Source organism: Lissotriton vulgaris, chromosome 9 (assembly GCF_964263255.1).
Source record: "Lissotriton vulgaris chromosome 9, aLisVul1.2, whole genome shotgun sequence".
In the NCBI taxonomy this organism is placed as follows: domain Eukaryota; kingdom Metazoa; phylum Chordata; class Amphibia; order Caudata; family Salamandridae; genus Lissotriton; species Lissotriton vulgaris.
The window spans coordinates 917,634,465-917,650,539 of record NC_141697.1 but is presented as its reverse complement, the minus strand read 5'-3'; the positions used below and the strand labels follow the sequence as shown (position 1 = coordinate 917,650,539).

The following is a 16,075-nucleotide window of genomic DNA, read 5'->3' as shown; positions in this document are numbered from 1 at the left end:
CCATACAACATTCCTTTAAAGCCAGACCTATTGGCATTGCCATTGCTTGTTTTGAAACTTGAGTTTGCAACATGGTCCAAATAGGCTTGCCACCCAATACCTCTCTGACGTTCACCTAGACACAGGCTGGATGCCAGGTAATGAGACGTTAAGTAGGAGTGGAAGGATTGGGAGGTCCCAGTGTAGGAAGCAGCTGCAGAGAACCATTGGAGGAGTTCCAGGCCTTGCAAGTGGGCTCAGGAGGAAGGGGCGGGCAGAGACGTGGGCCGACCACAATCATATAATAGAATCAAGAGAAGGATAAGAAAACAAGTCTGCAAACGGTCATACTGGACACCAAAGTCCTACAAAAAAGTGACGCTTCCCAGTCCAAATGTACAACAAAAGTGCTAGTATTTCCCATTGATTGCCTCTAAGCTCCTGCTGTCGCACAAACCAATCGCACGAACCGTGTAACTTCACATTTTGAAGCACTCACAATTTAGCTCTTAATTTCTTATTTTAATTTCCTTCCTTTTTTATGTTAATCATCTGCTTTAATTAGTGAGCAATTACTTTGAGGGCCTGAAGCAGCTCTCTAATGCCACTCCTTTTGATCAGGGCGAGAAAGTCTCACTTCCATGATACCTAATTCAGTGTGATTGTGGTACACGTGGATGGGGGAGATTGTAAGTATTGTGAATCGGGTGGTGGTTGGGTGTCTCAGTCATGTGCTGCAGACAGCCAATTGGAGGATTCTCAGACTTTTCGGGCACGGTCAGATGGATTGGTAGGCAGGGACCTGGACTAGCCACAGAACTGTAATGGAAACAAGAGACAGACAGGAGTACATAGCCATCAAAAAGTCTCTCCAGGCACAAACGTCCAACAGGACCTTGTTTGAAACAACAAAGGTGTCAACAATGCCCCACACTACCACTGGGCTCTTGCTGTTGCCCATATACTTAAACATGGCAATATTGGGCCACTTGTGCTAAGGACACAGAATGGGTAAACCCCTTCGACATATTTAGCACTGGCAGCTAGATGCATCAAACAAAAATCCGCTCGCAAAGGGGCAGATTCTCAGAATCTCCCTCTTTGCGACCGGTATTATTGCATTTGGGATGCATCATCCCAAATGCAAAAATCACAAATAGAGAAATCGCTAAATTGCGATTATTTGCATTTAAGGAATCTCAAATTGAGATTCCTTAAATGCAATGCATGAAAGTTTTAAAAATAGTGAATTCGCTAATAGGGCACGCAAATTACCATGAAGTACAACTTCATGGTAATTTGCAAAAACTTAGAAAAATGCACTAAAGTGCATTTTTCAAAGTTTCATGTTTCGCACACACATGCCCTAAGGGCATGTGTGTGCGCAACATATGTGCACAGATCAATTTCAGGGGTCCAACAGGGTGTCCTTTGGACACCCCTGCACCCTTGAAATCGCAATCTCAATTTGCGATTAGTTAATTGAGAATCGCAAATTGAGATTGTCTTCCCATTCATTCCTATGGGCCTCTAGGCCCATAGGAATGAATGGGGGGGTATTCCTTAATTGCGAGTCGCAATTTGCGAGTCGCAATTAAGGAATTCTAAGAAATTGCTATTTTTTTTAGTGATTTCTTGATGCATTCCATTTTGCTATTCCTTAATAGCGAATCGGTATTTTTCGCTATTAAGGAATCGCAAATTCGGTTGTTGATTCATCTGGGGGATGGTTCCTATTTTTTCATTGCCTGTCTACTTTATTTTTTTATTTTATTTTATTTTACAGAGTCTTATATAGCGCAAACTTGACCTGAATCGGGTATCAGAGGCTTTACATAGCACTAGTTGCATTACATGAGGACACATTAATTTTTGTTAGGCACAGGGAGATTAAGTGATTTGCCCAGAATCACAGGATGTTCAGCATCATTGCCGAGACTCGAACCCAGTTCCCCAGATTCGAGGTCGACCACCCTAGCCTTTAGGCCAATTCCTCTCCCCTAAGGATTTTTGTTGTTAACCATTTACAATCACCTTTGTTACATACACCAAATAATGTTGTTGCTTTGTGTTAACTATGTAAATTGGCGAGATATCCACAGGGAGGCTTTGTGGATAATTTGCATTGCTGTCAAGGACCTCTATTGCAACTGTGCCCTCTAACTAATCCCCAATGCCAGTGCTATGTTTACTCTGGCAACTAGCAGTGACTCCTTTCTCATACTGTGCTAAAAATATGAATCCAGCTTTTTCTGAAAAATGTCCATGTGAAACCAGTAGTGTGTGTGCTGAATTTCCCGGCGTCTCCCTTCTGTCTGGTCTCACATACCCCAGGCCTTTGCCTTATTAAAATGTTCATACGAACCTGGTCCATTTCTTTCTCACGGTCAACTCTTTGATCGCTCATTCCTCTGTGAAGCCTTTGGATTGATGGAGCGGGGTTTTCTCTATCTCAATCTTCGGGTGTAATAATTAAATAATCCCTGCCACTGGTTGTATAGGCCTTTGATGGCTGACCGTAGAGAAATGAGGAGCCATCATCTACATAAACAATACATCATTAAAGATTTATTATTGGGTCAATTAAGAGAGTTAGTGTGAGTTAAAGGGTTTTATTTTCAAATCTTTTCAGTTTTCATCTATTTATCAGACATTAATCTTTAGATTTCAGCATTAAAAGTTAATGTAATCCATCAAAATGTACATCCAGATCACAGTCAGAATAGTAATAATACAACAAGAGTGTTTCATAAAGGAAACTCCTTATTCTAAATATAATTTGGATTAAGAGAAGAAAGGTGTCAGTTCAGAAGCCTGGAAGGAGTTCTGATGAGAGAAAGATCAGTGCGTAAGCATAAAGCCTTGGCATTATTGCTGGAAAGTATTTGCAGCTTAAAATAACAGTCGACAATTCAAGAAATAATCTAAGTAAGAGCCTCACATGAAGAAAAGCATTAGAGACTCAAAAGGTGAGCCTCTGGTTAGAGAGTCGGGGAAGGAATCTGTACCATCTGCCCCTTGTGGTCTGAAGTCTAGGCTCTGCGCTCTCTGAACTGTTATAAATACACAAATTCTATTTTTTATCCATGAATAGCAGATAAGCAGACTCCTGGGAACAAGATAACTCCCCATTCTCTCACCAGAGCATAATAGACATTCCGATGTTAGTCCTAGGAAGGTTACAAAGTTGTTTCCTTGTGGTCCAAAACTTCTTCCAATGAATCATTATTCCTGTTGTTATTGTCTTCTCCCAATGAGACACTCACTCTCAGTTGTCTCATAGTAAACAATTTCTATTCACCAACTAACAGTAGGATTCTGAAGTTGCAACATCTGCAGCAAAGAGAAGAAAAAAATCTTGCACAAAGAAATGTTCAATGTAAAAAACAGGCCTTTCTGTGTTAGTGCATTATTTTCCAGTTAACATGGCATCAGCAGTTAGGCTAACTCAGTTCGGCACTTTATCTACATGAGGGCCTGTAATACTTAAGTATGGGTACCTACTACAAATGTTGCGCTTTAGCTGGTATTATTTTACACATAAACTTGTGCACATTATTAATATAAGTGTTTTCGATAGCAGATAAAATGTGCTGCAGCAAGATCATACCCTCACATCTCCCTTTCACTGCTGTGGTCTATTTTTAGGGCTCGGCTGCTGTGCGCATGCGCATAGCTGGCGAAGCTCTATAGGGGCTTAAACTGCGTTTACCCAAGCACGATTCCACTGGTGATTCCACGCAGTGCATGTGCTTTTTAGGTCATTGCGCAAGCGCAAGCCCTAAAAAGCACGTGCACAATGCCACCAGCCGCCTGCCTGCCTGCCTGCCTCACATTACCACATCAAAGGCAGCCGCCTCCCTGCCACAGCTTCTCTAATTATTCACGGCCGGCCGGCCATACTTTCAGTTTCACCTCCCCCCATGGCCGTGTCTCCTTAGCGTTTCACACGATTTGGGTTTTATAATATAAGATGCTTTTCACTTGTTATTAAATAATTGTATTTGATTTACTTTTGAAAGAGATGTGCAGAAAGAGATGTGCAGAGTATCTATGTGTAATCCTATACCATACACAAACGCGGCTACTCTGCAAGGTTTCTCAGTTTGAGCACATGAGCCGTCTGCCGGCATCTGCGTCAGTGTGTGCTCCCTCACCCTTCAGTTCAAGCCCTCTAATCTCCCTCTGCACCCCCTGTTCTTCCCAACCAGCGAGTGGGTGCACATCACTGTCGTTGTTTTGATTCATTATTTCTTTGTATTGAGACGTTTCAGACACGCGGGGGTGGGGCGTTTTGGAGTGATACGTAATAGTGAATGTTAGCTTGAGCTGCACCACAAACGCGAGGTTGAACTGCTTTATTTTTGTGACTACCTCCTCGTGAGGCTCAAAGGGGAGTCCCCGGCTACTCTGAAAGGTTTCTCAGTTTGAGCACATGAACCGTCTGCCGGCATCTGCATCAGTGTGTGCTCCCTCGCCCTTCAGTTCAAGCCCTCTAATCTCCCTCTGCACCCCCCGTTCTTCCCAACCAGCGAGTGGGTGCACATCACTGTCGTTGTTTTGATTAATTATTTCTTTGTATTGAGACGTTTCAGACACGCAGGGGTGGGGCGTTTTGGAGTGATACGCAGTAGTGAATGTTAGCTTGAGCTGGACTCGGATGTACTGCGCAGTTAAAAAACAAAAACAAAAACAAAAAAAAAACAATTCAACCTTTTGTAAAGGTATTTTGAAATCTTTTGAGCGCTGATCTCTGGATTTTTTTTTAGACTTTGGCGTATGGGTTAAAATTCAGGCCAGCTGTCTTGCTGTACTTAACCACTTAACAAGGGCAGTGATAAGCAGCATGTTCTTCTGTTCCTGGAATTCGATTGCACCGGTCTGACAACACGAGCAAGGTAAATTCCAGTACGGACTCCAGTGACGTCAAGCCTTGCTGGACTGCGTGTCTCTTTGGACAGAAAATATGAGGCTCTGGATGATGCTAACAGTTGTGTCATTGGGAAACTCATGGGAGATTCAGTGGTGGTGATGGCAACCTACAGATGGGCTCAAAACCCCATGTCAACAACAACTGGTTCTAATATGTTCTCTCAATGTTTCAAGCTTTATTACAAATGTCATAAAAAGGTGTTAATATTTCACGGCTGTTCTTGAATTTTCATCACAATAAAATACACTAAACATAATCTTCCCAAAAGTTATTTACAAAAGTTTAAGCTATTGCCATTATAAATTACAATAACTTTTATTTAAGTATTAATTATTTAAAAAAATAAAAGCCATTGTTATTTGTAATATTAATACATCTAAGTCATGTAAATACAACAAATATTGCATTATAAATGCTATAGGTGTCATATTTGCGGAAGTTAAAACTATTGGCATTGTAAATGTAGATGCTGCATGCTAATATTGCTGTAAACTGCGTTGGATTGGAATCGTATCTTGTTTAGACTGTGTTTTTTTTGTCCGGTTCATTGACTTTGTTACTCTTGCAACAAACCTAGTTTAATCATCTCCACGTAGGGTTGCCACCTTTTCCGGAGGATAATATTGATCATTTGTTCATGTCTTAGGGACATTATACCTGAATAGAAATTTATGTAAAACCCTCTATTTTTAATGTCTTTTCTGTATGATTAATTATTGGGCAGGGTTCATTTAGGCAGTTCTGGAACATTTTTAAGTGATTTCTCATTGGATTTGCTCGTTTAAAGCTGAGAAGGGGAACGTTTTGGTGATGTCATTTATTTTTACCATCCTGAGCACAGCAATGCCAAGAGCTTGTCTTTCATTACAGCTTGAATAATGTATTTCAGCTGCCTCCGTTTTGACTAATTTGCCTTACCCGGACAAATGCTATAGGTGTCACATTTGAAAAAGTTTAAAGTATTGGCATTGTAAATGACAAAGCTATTAATTTTGCTATTTTCAAGACCAACACATAAAAAAAATTTGTCATTTACAAAATCAATAGCTCCAACTTTTCTAATGCGAGACCTATTGCATTTCCAATGCTTGTTCTCTTTTACTACTGCTCGGTTGTTAAATACTCATCCGCTGGTTGTTCCATCACTGACGCCACCTACTGATTTCTTTCACACAGTCATCATGTGATTTAAAAAATTTTTTGCAATCGCCCTAATAATTTCTGTCTCACTGCGACATACTCATTACTCCCTACCACTGCCACCATCTAACATCGCGCATACTGTAAAATAAGTGAGGGTATGAACTCTGCATACCCATCTTTCATTATCAAATCCTTAATTTTCTCACTTTTTTTCCAAATACTGATTCGGATATAGCCAGTTGGTTGCTCACTTGGTTTCATTATGACCTAATTTAAGAAAATCTCACTACAAGTTTGACACAAATTGTAGTCTATCCTTTCTAAGTCTGGTGTTAGCTAAGACCTTTTGATTTTAATTAAAGTATTTAAAATATAATTACAGAGATTGAGATGTTCATCCATCTCTCTTCATCCATTTGTCTGTCAGTGCCTCAGTCACATTTTGTTCTGCCCACCAAAGCACACAGCATGGGGTACATGGTCGTTCGCTTCAGCCATTCGATTACATCTCTCTGATTGACAGCATTCCGCTCCATACAAAGCAAACACACACAGAAAAAGTAGCCCCCTTGTACAGTTGTACCAAAACCTTCACAAGCACTGACAAATCTGAAAATTGATAGCCAACGCCACAGCTATTGGCTTTTCCAAAGCTTGTTTAATTTGGGCTGCTAAATGGTCACCAACCAGAGTAACTGAACCCAGATTGTGAAATCTGTGCATTACTTAGAAGTGTCTAAATGAAAGTGAAATTACCTTAATGTTGCCCCTATTCATGGGAGGCCATTCTAAGAAGCAGGAATTGGCTGAACTTTAATAATATGCTCCTGTTGACCACAGTTTCCACAGTATATTTTCTCTTTCCATCCCACCACTCTTCACAGTAAGAAGTAGCATACTCCATGCATGTCAAGGTGTATTCATGTGGTGGAGAATGACCTCAGTGTTGGCACCACAGGTGGTCAGTTTCCAATCAGAACTAGAGATGTTTAGCCGCCTCACACTAGTGGCATCGCCATAGTGGTTCCGAGATAACACACACAGCATGGCCCTGGAGCCTCAGATCCAAGATCGCACCAGTATCTGCATCACAGCGGGCTCAGTGCAAATAGTATTAATGGCGGTCTGCATGTCTATCTCACTCATGCCCTCTTTCTTGGATCCATGGGCTGTGTTGTCTTTTAGGTCAAGGGCCATTCACTTGTCAGGAGTGAGCAGGTAAAGGATCAGCCCATGCCAAGGGATCTTCCTCCAGTGGCTCAAGGTGGGCGCAGTACCCACCAGTCCATCTTTTGGCATCCTTCTTATGAACTCTCTCATCTTCCGGTGATCACTCAAAGACGGGGCCTTCCCAAGGAGGACCACTTACAGTGTGCTCAGCACTGACCCAACTAGAAGTGTTCACTCACATTACTGTCCAGATAAGTCTCTCTCAATCTCAAAGTACATTTAGGTTCAGAGTCGCTTCACACTCTCCCACCCACACAATGGCCGGCCAGTCACTCACACCAGGCGCATTGTCAGATAAGCCCAGTGGTTGCCGACCATTAAACTACTCTCCCTTTGCGTGGGGATACTTCTCATTTATCCCACACTCAATTTGCTTTTTAGAGCTCTGCCACATACCTTGGTCAAGAGACGTAAGCGCAAAGCTAGTTTTCAGCATCCTCATGAGAAACATACCATTGACCTACTCTCTTCACCCAGCTACCTATCCACTCTGTAGGCAGGAAGTGTCCTATTTTAATAGAAAAACTTCACTCAGTTTGGCCAGTGGCTGGCAAAGCTAAATGGTGAATGATTATTAAAGTGGGGGGATATGCAATGCACCCATTCCCATGTGCTATATGTAGTCTGCACCATTCCAGGGATTTGGATATGTCAAAATGCCGAGCAGTGACTCGCATGATGGTGACGGAGAATCAAAAATCCATAGCATTGAAATCTGACCACCTTCCAGTTTAGGTTTGTAGCTTTCTCTCTACTCTGTGTTATACTGAGCAATTAATTTCAGCATGCATATAGATATCTTGCTCATTTGTTTTGTATTTGTTCCACTGGGGATGTTCCCATGTACTGCATGTGTAGCCTTCACAATTAGTTTGAATGTTTCTCCTGATACTCAAGGTGTTGGTTGCAAAATCCGTCTCAGTGCAATGAAAATACAGATCCCTCTCCATTTTAGTGAATGCCCTGGGGTTAAGTTCCTATGAAGTGTAAATGAATCTGTCCAGCACGTTTTAATAACCACTCTGTTAACCTTGCGCCATTTAGATTTGGAGCCAGATAGAAGTGCCCATCATGAGTGGAGTTCGGATGTCAGATGGGACTATTGAGGTAGATGGGCAAACGCTGTTCTACCGGCAAGCCGAGCCTGCCCATGGTGACCCAGCGCTGAGTGTCCTGCTGCTTCATGGCATCCGCTTCTCGTCTGAAACTTGGCTCACCCTCAAGACGCTCTCCATCCTGGCAGAAGCAGGATACCGAGCTGCGGCCATCGATTTACCAGGTACGTTTGACATCTTAGCAGATTTCATGGGGTACAGGGATATGGCTAAAGGGGAGACATGGAGCCAGGTGAACGGAGTTGTGATTCTTGTAGACCTGAAAAGGAATAGCCCAATCACCTTGGTTAGTTAAATACTACCGCACAACGTTAGTGCTAGCTTAGCGGATATATATCATCTCAGTTAATTCAATACAATCCTCTTCTTACATGAATACTCAAAGATGTATCACTTAAAGGCATCTTCAAATTGTTCCTTCAAAACATAAATTTAGTTCCCTCTGGATTAGCCACTGTGCCCAGGTTCATTTCGTGGAGATTCCCTTGTCAGGAGACCAATATGTGCACTCAATCTGTAGGACAGGAGGAGGAGAAAAAGTAAACTAAGAACTAAGACCTTTGACTTCTTGGCAATAAACTTAAATGTTTAAATATTAATGGCAAAAACAATATCTAATAATTTCGTCAGTTTTATACAAGGCGAATACTATCATATTTTAGTGTACAGTGCCTTCAAAACTCAAAACTTGAAATATATTAGAAACTATACAATGTATATGGTCCAACAACAACATATGGTCCAACTCTTTTCCTTTGAATGGAATTATCTCTAATGACTCCACGCAAATATCTAATTGACATGGAGGTTCGCCTGTTTATCCTCTAATATCACATAGCGGAAGAGAAACTCGACCTATTCAAAACAGCCTAATTTGAAATCTGTCACTAACCAGCAACATGAGATGTGCATTTAGAAAAACCTCTCATTCCTGCAAGGGCTCAGCTAACTGGAGTAGCTATGCAATACTGTGTGGTTCTGAATATAAATGCCAATACATATGGGGATAAACAAACTGTGAGACTAGACTAGTAGAGTCAAGGAGCCTGATTTAGACTTTGGCAAGAGAGTACTCTGTCGTTAATTTGACAGATATCACTTACACATTAATAAAAGTGCGGTAGTATTTAATATATGTGTAATAGGGCAGCGGGGGTATCTGTCATGTTTGTGATGGAGTAACACGTCCAAACTCCAGATCAGGCCCTTGGTTCCCACAGATTAGTCTGGAGATCAGAACAGGCTCAAACACAGTAATGAACACAGTCCCAGGTGATTCCTCCTCCCTTATGGTGGCCCCATTTGGCTTTCATCACTTGATGTATTCTCTTTAAGGAGACTGAACCTCTGTGTTCTTCTATGCTCTACGCCATTCCCCGATTCACCCCCCCAATCCCCTCAGCTGAGTTTGAGCTGAAAACCACTGTGCATAATGGGTTTCCAGTAGGGGCGTGTGAAATTTGCATTTGTGTAATTCCGTGATATTTCAGCAAAAGAAGACAACATTATTGAAAATGCAAAACTGGTATTTTTGCAGCATTTTGTAGTTCAAAATGAGTCCTTGTGACCAGCTTTTCACTCTAAAAACATTGTGCAGAAAACATAAGCACCGCAAACAGCAGCTGCTCACATTGTTATCGTTAATGCTATTCCCATATGTTGCAAAAAGATCAATTGATGGACAGAATGCAGAACAATGTCATACATTCACCCCAGTAGAGAGATATGAGCCTAAATCCATCGTTTTTTTGCTCACCATGCCATTCCAGTTTGGACCCAGACATATGCAAATCAGTTTTGATCCTGCGCCCAATGGGAACAGTCCAGCCCGAACTGCCTGGCCAGGTCCTCCCTGGACTGGAAACAAGCATCCTAGGACCGGTTTCAGGGTTTCATCCCTCATCAGCCAAGATAGCTCGACTCCAGTGGCATGGAGAGCACGGTTTCAATGGAAGTGTCATTCGTTAACTCTTCCTGGATGTGTGTGTTTCGTCGCGATGGTGTCTGACTCGTTAAACTTCAAGGAGACATTTCAGCTAGGGAATGGAATGGTCTTGGGCACACACTGATCAACCCCGAACTTTTTAATATTCCTAAAAATCGGAATGAGCGACGTGGAAGTACGTTTCTGCGAACGGGATGGACCTCTGAGGGAGGAAAATGCATGGAAAACTGCAGTGTTCGTATTTTGATTTTGTTGTCCACTAGAGGGCACTGTAGATACTGTTTTTAATTTTTTTAATTTTTTTTTAGCTGAACTAGTTTTCGAATTTTGTTTGTGCAAGGGGCAACAGGGGCATGTCGCCTGACCAGTATTACAGAATATGTCCATCAGTCGCAAATGTATGTTTAGCTTAAGGGTGTTATAAGAGGTTTCATGACTGCATCCACTCTGCTTGGGTAGAAAGCCCCTAAAACTCGAGGATTTGACAGTTCTTTCTTGCCTCTGACAGCTTCCAACAATATGGTCTAATAACAGTTATAAAAACTACAAATCCCGACAAGAGTGGAAAAATAACGGCAAGTCCCATGAGATGTAGTAACCAACACTGGTAGTCCTTCATAACAGTGCTTGGCTCCTGATGACATAGATAGCATGGAAAGCGACGTTGAGGCACACTGCACGATTCCTGCTTCAACTCTGAAATGACAGCAGCTTAACCACATCGATGCTGATGACGGAACCGCTCCGTCATCAGCCACGGTGGCGCTGTGCTGATGACGGAGCGGTTCTGTCATGGCCCGCCCGACGCGCCTGCGCGGCACTAATTTCGCGCCTGCGCGGCGCGTTCTATTGAGCTGGCAGGGCCATGACGGAACCGCTCCGTCATGAGCACAGCTCACCCGAGGCTGGTGACGGAGCAATTCCGTCACCAGTGTGTGAGCGCCGCGCGGCCCCCCCGCCCCCTTAGCGCTGCGGCGGAATAGGACTTATCATACAACAGTAAACATCCGCAAACCAGACCATTCAACCAGGGTAGGGCAAACAAGAAACGCTATTTTTTGCATAAAAGAAAATGTGTGCACAAAAGAATATACAATGTGTATTGTAAGGCAATATCTGTGATCAATCATAACACAGTAACCACCTAAAGTTCGCGCTATATAAAACTTTATAAATAAATAAATAAACAAGGGGGAAGGGGGGAATTAACACTCACTACAGCGACCTTAATTGAATTTAGAATTCTTTTTATTTCAAAGTTTTTTTATTAAGAATTTTACACATACATTTAACATCGCTTTCCCTTCGCCATTCACATTAGCTAGAATATTCTATTTTCTATCACTGGACCCTAGGCAAAGATTATGCAAGTTAAAAGCGTATCCACTACTATAGGGAAATCCTAATGCCTACGTTTTTGCCTCAAACGCCGTGGCCCCTCTGCCTACTTACCGCCTCCTGATTGATTACTAGATTGGTGTGCACTTGTGAATCCCAGCGTTCTGCTGCTATGCTCATATATGAATCGAATGTTCATCTCCCTGTACTGTATCCGTCCTGCCCTAATTGTGATACACTGAATTTGTTTGTGTTAAGCATATTTAAGTAATGCTTGTCCTTTCCCACTGCTATACCTCACCTATCCTAATTGTAAAGTGCTCTCATACCCGACAGGGCCATGTTCGGCTATATAAAACTTTATAAATAAATAAATAGAACAATACTTCACTCATCAATTTCAAGTGTAAACGTTTAAAAGTATGATCAGATGAGAAGTCTGCAGTCCACATACTGTCTTCCAACCTAGCAGCACCTCGAACAAGAAAGATTTAATTGTCTTAGCACCTCTGACAGAATTGTCACTGAAAGGCGAAGCATCACTGCCTGCGTTGCCTCCATCTAACCCTGCCTCCTGAATTAGGTGGAGATACTCTGACAAACCTTTTCCCGACAGAAATTAGCAACGACCGGAGAAGACTTTAGCTCTCTAGTCACTCACTCATCAGTGCGCAAACAATGGACAAGGGGAACATCCATTACTACGCGGTTTCTACACCGCGCTACCATTACAACGCAGGAATCACAACGCAAGTTGTTAATACTTGCGCTGGATGGCGCTAGAGACTAAGGAATAGTAGATTTACTATTCCAACACCTTCCCTACTATTGCGTAGGCTGGAGTAGGAATAGTAAATCGTACTATTCCTAAGTCCAGCACCTACAGAGCAAGTCGTTGTAACGACTTGCGTTGTGATACCTGCGTTGTAATGGTAGCGCGGTGTAGAAACCGCGTAGTAATGACATGCATCCATGGACAACACCAAGTTCATTATCAAGGAAGGGTAAATCACACTCCATGTGCTTGCTTTAATTTTTCTTGATAGGGTGAAAGAGTCACAGCTGTCACCGTAAATTGTGAGAAAGACAGTAGTGTTAAAATTCCTTTGCTATCCCTGCAAAAATTAGAGACCAAGCTGTTGATATACCGAACTGCTGGCACATTAACCATCTGAAGAAGGGTGCAACAGTGAGCCTGCTGAAGTGCCATAGTGGATAGGGAAAAACTAAGAGTTCCTAATAGGGAATTAAGGCAGGGATAGGAGATTCCAAAGGTTATAAATACTTTGCAAGATGGCAGGGAAAGGTAAATACCAGGCTACACGAAGTGTAACTGTGATCACAGAGCTACTGCAGGCAGGAGACGGCTGTAAGCAGAGACAAGAAAGGAGACAGACAAGAACAGGGTTTGATGTGCTGGTATATGATAAGATATCTCTTAGAAGCTTAGGAAAACCCTTTGGGATTAACACCAGCAGATTGGTTTTAACAACAGTCATACAAGCCAAGTCATAGTTAGGGCCAGTTGTACTTGGTGTAATGTGGACTGAAACTGACAACAGCACTGCAACAGGTCAGACTCCCAAGGACCAGGGCGCAACAACAGAATTCTTTACCTTTTTTTGACCAGAACAGGGACCAAGCCAGAGGTCACACTGTAAACTGATCTGAACAAGGAATTCAAGAATGTACCCAGCAGGCACATGAAGAACAACTAATGCCCTGATGGTACACTGAATAACACAGGAATTCAGAACAAGGTCAGAACAGTATATCTGAACAAGGAGACAAAGGGAACTACTGCCAATTCAACAAATATGTATTATCAGAAGCCCATCAGGGTAAACATAGAATTCCGGTGTGATGGATGCGGGATGACAGAACAGGATGGAGAAAAAGACAGGGACTTACTTGACATTCTGCGGTGGCGCCAGCACCTACACCTACAAGGCAGGAAATTAAAAAAAAAACTTTAAAATTATAGAGCGAGTGAGGGAAGTGGTATTGCACAGTGTAATGGACAAAAGCTGTGCGCCACAGTAGAAAAAATACAAGATAAAAAAAGCCTGTAGAGACGTTTACAATTGAGGAATTTGTTGTTTTTCTCTTTGTTAGTTGCACCACATTTGTTTGGTTGGATTTTCTTTGTTTACCCCTTTTCCCCCTCCTAATTGAGAGGAAAACTACTACAGAGAAGAATGGGAGCCGAAGTAAGCTCCATCTAGGAGAGTTCCATGATGAGGCCGCTCCAGAACTTAAACTATGGAAGAAAAGCGGGTTCAAAAAGGTAACCTGCTTATAATAAGTGGGAAAGAAGGGAATGACAGGGATATGATTTAGGCAAAAGAATAAAAGGATAATTGTATCTTCTCCTTTACTTTCCGAGGGAACTCTTCCATCGAAAAGGAAAGACCAGAGGGATAATACATTGCCACGTAATTATGGGTCCCTTTGCTAACTTCGTACGAAACATGCTAAAAGGAACTATTAAAAGGCTTCTGATGAAGAGCAAAGGGTGATGCTAAGAAAAATAAAGGGCCAAATGACTTCTGATACAATGTGTGTTGTGTTCTACCTAGTTAACCCCAAACCACCCAGCCAACATCAGTACATGAGAATAAAAAGCATCAGTAGAAAGACAGGTGAGACTGAAGCAAGGAAAACATATACAGCACAATATTGCACAATCAATCAATCAATCATAGACATTTATAGAGCGCTCTACTTACCCGGAGGGTCTCAAGGCGCTAGGGGGGGGGGTGCTGCTACTACCCGAACAGCCAGGTCTTGAGCTTCTTCCTGAAGGCGAGGTGGTCTTGGGGTCAAGCGCAGGTCGGGAGGGAGGGAGTTCCAGGTCTTGGCGGCCAGGTAGGAGAAGGACCTTCCTCCTGTCGTCGCTCTTCGGATGCGGGGGACGGCGGCGTTTGGGAGCGTAGAAGTTGATGCGGTTGTTGAGGTAGCTCGGGCCTTGATCGTGAAGGGCTTTGTGTGCGTGGGTGAGGAGACGGAAGGTGATTCTCTTGTTGACCGGGAGCCAGTGCAGGTCTCTTAGGTGTCCGGAGATGTGGCTGTGTCGTGGGACGTCGAGGATGAGTCTGGCTGAGGCGTTCTGGATCCGTTGGAGTCTCTTCTGGAGCTTGGCGGTGGTTCCGGCGTAGAGGGCATTGCCGTAGTCTAGTCGGCTGGTGACGAGGGCCTGGGTGACAGTCTTCCTGGTCTCGGTGGGGATCCACCGGAAGATCTTCCGTAGCATGCGCAGGATGTTGAAGCACGACGAGGAGACGGCGTTGACTTGCTTGGTCATGGAGAGGGAGGAGTCCAGGATGAAGCCCAGGTTGCGTGCGTGGTCTGTCGGTTTGGGTGCGGTTCCCAGGGCGGGGGGCCACCAGGAGTCGTCCCAGGCGGAGGGCGAGGATCCCAGGATGAGGACTTCCGTCTTGTCCGAGTTCAGCTTCAGGCGGCTGGTCGACATCCACTTGGCTACCTCTTTCATTCCTTCGTGAAGGTTGTGTTGGACAGGCCACGTGAAGGGCTTGCTCCCTCCCCGCACGACCGGGCCCGAGCCCGGCTCTTCAGGTGTGACACGCAACAACCACCCGTTTCCCGTCTCATATGGGACCCCTGCCCCTGGACATCTCCACATCATGGACCCGAATCACTACCGGCCCCCTCGCCCGGCTTGGGCGCCATCTTGGGCACAGCACCACGAGGCCGCGTGGCCTCCGATCGACCCTAACCCTGGGCCTGGCCAGGCCCCGACATCCCGGCACCACCATCCACCCAGGAGGTGAGCGGACTACTTGACAGGTCAATGGGAGAAAGAGGTGTCGATGGCTCTCCCCCGCCAGGTGCCGATCGCCCCCGGCTCCCCCGGGCACTGGCTCTACCCCCCTGCTGGGTGTCTGGACTCCCTCATCCCGGACCTCCCGACCTCCAAGTGCGAGGGTCCGGACATCAAAGGGGGCCAGACCTATAACTGGGGCAGCTCCAGAGCAGGAAGGCAGTTGTATCCTGGAGTCGAGAGACGCAGTGAAGAACTCATCCTTGACGGACTACTGGCGCTGCCGTAGTCCTGCCTTGCGAACTATCGTCCTGCCTGCTGGCGCTGCCGCAACCTTCTGAAACCTTCATCGTCGTCGGACCTGCTGGCGTGGCCGCGGACCGTTTGTAACCACCACCTTCATCGGGACCTGCTGGCTCCGCCGCGGACCGTCGCTACCTTCAACCATCCCGGGACCTGCTGGCTCCGCCGCGGCCCGATCATCTAGAACGCCGAGCTTGAGGATTGTGAGCTATTTCATCTACCAGATTGGTAACAAGACTGTCCCGCTACCCTTTTCCCAATCAAGAGACTAGAACCGAGGGGACCCCTGAGTCCAGACCTCCTTGTAC

General features: G+C 44.2%; 1 protein-coding gene across 1 annotated transcript in view; it reads left to right on the top strand.

Annotated features, from left to right (window-relative positions):
- ABHD14B (abhydrolase domain containing 14B) overlaps positions 1-16,075 on the top strand; it is a 77,255-nt gene that overhangs the window by 26,953 nt on the left and 34,227 nt on the right. Inside the window, exon 2 of the mRNA XM_086938728.1 lies at positions 8,330-8,564. Coding sequence (XP_086794854.1) covers positions 8,357-8,564 — 208 coding nt within the window. The 5' untranslated portion in view covers positions 8,330-8,356. The remainder of the gene's footprint in view (positions 1-8,329; positions 8,565-16,075) is intronic.